This window comes from Salmo salar, chromosome 27, assembly GCF_965601325.2.
Source record: "Salmo salar chromosome 27, fSalSal1, whole genome shotgun sequence".
Taxonomy (NCBI): domain Eukaryota; kingdom Metazoa; phylum Chordata; class Actinopteri; order Salmoniformes; family Salmonidae; genus Salmo; species Salmo salar.
In genome coordinates, this window is record NC_138317.1 from 43,932,501 (window position 1) to 43,937,500 (window position 5,000).

At 34.3% G+C, this 5,000-nt stretch overlaps 1 protein-coding gene across 1 annotated transcript in view; it reads right to left on the reverse strand.

The window, feature by feature from the left end:
- heyl (hes related family bHLH transcription factor with YRPW motif like) overlaps nt 1–5,000 on the reverse strand; it is a 7,871-nt gene that overhangs the window by 1,822 nt on the left and 1,049 nt on the right. Inside the window, exon 2 of the mRNA XM_014178803.3 lies at nt 449–515. Within this exon, the coding sequence (XP_014034278.2) occupies nt 449–515 (67 nt within the window). The remainder of the gene's footprint in view (nt 1–448; nt 516–5,000) is intronic.

Sequence of the window (5,000 nt, forward strand, 5' to 3'; positions counted from 1 at the left end):
GGAGGAGAGGAGAGGAGAAAGGAAGAGAGGAGGAGAGGAGGAGAGGATGAGAGGAGAGGAGAAAGGAAGGGAGAGGAGAAAGGAAGAGAGAGGAGGAGAGGAGAGGAGGAGAGGAGAGGAGAAAGGAAGAGAGGAGGAGAGGAGAGAGGGGAGGAGAGGAGAGGAGGAAGAGCAGGAGAGGAGGAGAGGAGAGGAGGAGAGGAGAAAGGAAGAGAAAGGAAGAGAAAGGAGGAAGAGGAGGAGAGGAGAGGAGAGGAGAAAGGAAGAGAGAGGAGGAGAGGAGAGGAGGAGAGGAGGAGAGGAGAGGAGAGGAGAAAGGAAAAGAGGAGGAGAGGAGGAGAGGATGAGAGGAGAGGAGAAAGGAAGAGAAATGAGGAGAGGAGGAGAGGAGAGGAGAAAGGAAGAGAAAGGAGGAGAGGAGAGCAGTATCAGAGGGACTTGAATTCACCCCTCTTCTCTTCTTCCGGGCCAGAATCTGGGAGGTGCTAACTGGGGATATGGACCCAGTGACTGGACTGTAACATGGAGGGAGGGAGGGAGGGAGAGAGAGGGAAAGAGTGAGCTTTGATATCATTGCATATTGTTATTGTTACGCCCTCTAATACCATGCAGAGACATGATGGCACAGCATCTCCTTCAATCTAATTTGTCTTTTTTTGGGTACAGAGAGACCTCTTTTATACCAAAGCCTTTCTACAGAGATGGTCTTATACCCTCAGGGCTTTAGTCTAACAGTGGCTCTCTCTCTCTCTCTCTCTAACATCTACTTTGTTGTTCTGAACAGAATATTTTGCGTCTCAACTGGTACCCTGTTCCCTACATAGTGCACTAGTATTGGGCCCACAAGGCTCTGGTCAAAAGTAGTGCACTATATAGAGGATAGGGTGCCATTGGGGACCAGTAAAAACACAAAAAATGGATCCTGTTTGTGGAACCAGCTCTCGTTTCAGTTCTTAAAAGAGCTTGACAGCTTTGAGTCCTTTAACTGCGTTATCCTTCACTGGAACCAGTCCATCAAAGACTTGTGTTGGTTATACGATGTTCTTCTGATGTGACCTCTGTTCTTGTTTATATGGGGTTATGTTGTGTGATATTTGTTCTGTACTTGTTCTGTAGAGGGAAGCTACAGTTGTCCTTTTTAATGTCATGTAGGAGCATAGAAGAGATTTTATCATGTTTAAAGGAAAGTTATGTTTAAAGATGATATATTGTTTAAGGAAAGTTCTGTTTAAAGATTATATCTTGTTTAAGGAAAGTTATGTTTAAAGATGATATATTGTTTAAGGAAAGTTATGTTTAAAGATGATATATTGTTTAAGGAAAGTTCTGTTTAGTAATAGTTATGTGTCTCTATTATAGTCATTTGTCCCTATTAATCAAGACTAGTTTTGTGGTACACATTCTCAATGTCTATGATAATATCACTATTAAGTTGGGGGGGGTGGGGGGGGGGTGGGGGGTCCTGTTCCCCTCACACAGATTTTCAAATAATTCATTACCACCTAAATTAAACGTTTTTCCATAATAAATGATTTGGATCAGATTTTTGACTTTGACAATTAGCCTAGACAATGATGAGTCTTCAAATCCTCCGTCCTCAAAGTCTGCTTCCGGATATATTATATTCATATATTCATATTCTATATTATATTCTATATTCATATTCATATATTCATATTCTATATCCATATTCATATTCTATATTAATATTATTATTATATATTTATACTATATTTTCATATTCATATTATTATTATTATTGTCATATTATTATTATTATTATTATTATTATTATTATATATTTATATTATATATTCATATTCTATAATCATAGTCATATTATTATCATATATTCACATTCTATATTCACATTCTATATTCATATTATTATTATCATATATTCATATTATTATTATATTCAAAACTGTCAAACATTCCCCCTTTTCTCTGACGAGAGTAAAAAACGAAATCAAAGACTTGCATTGAACGGAGTATAAAAATGGAACCAGAACAGAGCAAAACCTTTTGGGGAAGTGTAGAAAGACCATATGTAAACAGTTTGTGAAGACCAAACACTCAGAGACAGGCGAGGTCAAACACATATTCCATTATACCCTATTCTATTCCATTATACCCTATTCTATTCCATTATACCCTATTCTATTCCATTATACCCTATTCTATTCCATTATACCCTATTCTATTCCATTATACCCTATTCTATTCCATTATACCCTATTCTATTCCATTATACCCTATTCTATTCCATTATACCCTATTCTATTCCATTATACCCTATTCTATTCCCTTATACCCTATTCCATTCCATTATACCCTATTCTATTCCATTATACCCTATTCTATTCCATTATACCCTATTCTATTCCATTATACCCTATTCTATTCCATTATACCCTATTCTATTCCATTATACCCTATTCTATTCCATTATACCCTATTCTATTCCATTATACCCTATTCTATTCCATTATACCCTATTCTATTCCATTATACCCTATTCTATTCCATTATACCCTATTCTATTCCATTATACCCTATTCTATTCCCTTATACCCTATTCTATTCCATTATACCTATTCTATTCTATTCCATTATACCCTATTCCATTCCATTATACCCTATTCTATTCCATTATACCCTATTCTATTCCATTATACCCTATTCTATTCCCTTATACCCTATTCTATTCCATTATACCCTATTCTATTCTATTCCATTATACCCTATTCCATTCCATTATACCCTATTCTATTCCATTATACCCTATTCTATTTCCATTATACCCTATTCTATTCCATTATACCCTATTCTATTCCATTATACCCTATTCTATTCCATTATACCCTATTCTATTCCATTATACCCTATTCTATTCCATTATACCCTATTCTATTCCATTATACCCTATTCTATTCCTATTATACCATATTCTATTCCATTATACCCTATTCTATTCCATTATACCCTATTCTATTCCATTATACCCTATTCTATTCCATTATACCCTATTCTATTCCATTATACCCTATTCTATTCCATTATACCCTATTCTATTCCATTATACCCTATTCTATTCCATTATACGCTATTCTATTCTATTCCATTATACCCCATTCTATTCCATTATACCCTATTCTATTCCATTATACCCTATTCTATTCCATTATACCCTATTCTATTCCATTATACCCTATTCTATTCCATTATACCCTATTCTATTCCATTATACCCTATTCTATTCCATTTCACCCTATTCTATTCCATTATACGCTATTCTATTCTATTCCATTATACCCCATTCTATTCCATTATACCCTATTCTATTCTATTCCATTATACCCTATTCTATTCCATTACACCCTATTCTATTCTATTCTATTCCATTATACCCTATTCTATTCCATTATAACCCTATTCTATTCCATTACACCCTATTCTATTCTATTCTATTCCATTATACCCTATTCTATTCCATTATACCCTATTCTATTCTATTCCATTATACCCTATTCTATTCCATTATACCCTATTCTATTCCATTATACCCTATTCTATTCCTTTATACCCTATTCTATTCCATTACACCCTATTCTATTCTACTCCATTATACCCTATTCTATTCCATTATACCCTATTCTATTTCATTATACCCTATTATATTCCATTATACCCTATTCTATTCCATTATACCCTATTCTATTCTATTCCATTATACCCTATTCTATTCCATTATACCCTATTCTATTCCATTATACCCTATTCTATTCCATTATACCCTACCCTATTCTATTCCATTATACCCTATTCTATTCCATTATACCCTATTCTATTCCATTATACCCTATTATATTCCATTATACCCTATTCTATTCCATTATGCCCTATTCTATTCCATTATACCCTACCCTATTATATTCCATTATACCCTATTCTATTCCATTATACCCTATTCTATTCCATTATACCCTATTCTATTCTATTCCATTATACTCTATTCTATTCCATTATACCCTATTCTATTCCATTATACCCTATTCTATTCTATTATACCCTATTATATTCCATTATGCCCTATTCTATTCCATTATACCCTACCCTATTATATTCCATTATACCCTATTCTATTCCATTATACCCTATTCTATTCCATTATACCCTATTCTATTCTATTCCATTATACTCTATTCTATTCCATTATACCCTATTCTATTCCATTATACCATATTCTATTCTATGCCATTATACCCTATTCTATTCCATTATACCCTATTCTATTCCATTATACCCTATTCTATTCCCTTATACCCTATTCTATTCCATTATACCCTATTCTATTCCCTTATACCCTATTCTATTCCATTATACCCTATTCTATTCCATTATACCCTATTCTATTCCATTATACCCTATTCTATTCCATTATACCCTATTCTATTCCCTTATACCCTATTCTATTCCATTATACCCTATTCTATTCCATTATACCCTATTCTATTCCATTATACCCTACCCTATTACATTATACCCTATTCTATTCCATTATACCCTATTCTATTCAATTATACCCTATTCTATTCCATTATACCCTATTCTATTCCATTATACCCTATTCTATTCCATTATACCCTACCCTATTACATTATACCCTATTCTATTCCATTATACCCTATTCTATTCCATTATACGCTATTCTATTCCATTATATCTGAGATGTCAAGCCCCTGGAAGGTCATGTGTGATTGGTTATAATCCACCAACCTCAACTCCAGAGGGTTGACCATTAGCCTTTTACCTCTGGGGGCTTTATAAGAGGAGAAACAACAGGATTTCAGATTGAGATCCACGGTGTGATGCCCAGACATGTCAGATGAACATTTCATTTCTACCTGAACCATCAGGTGTGACTGAGTTACATCCTACAATCCCAGGTCTGATTGGTCAAAACTCTAAATCTTACAAACTCAGGTGTGATTGGTCAG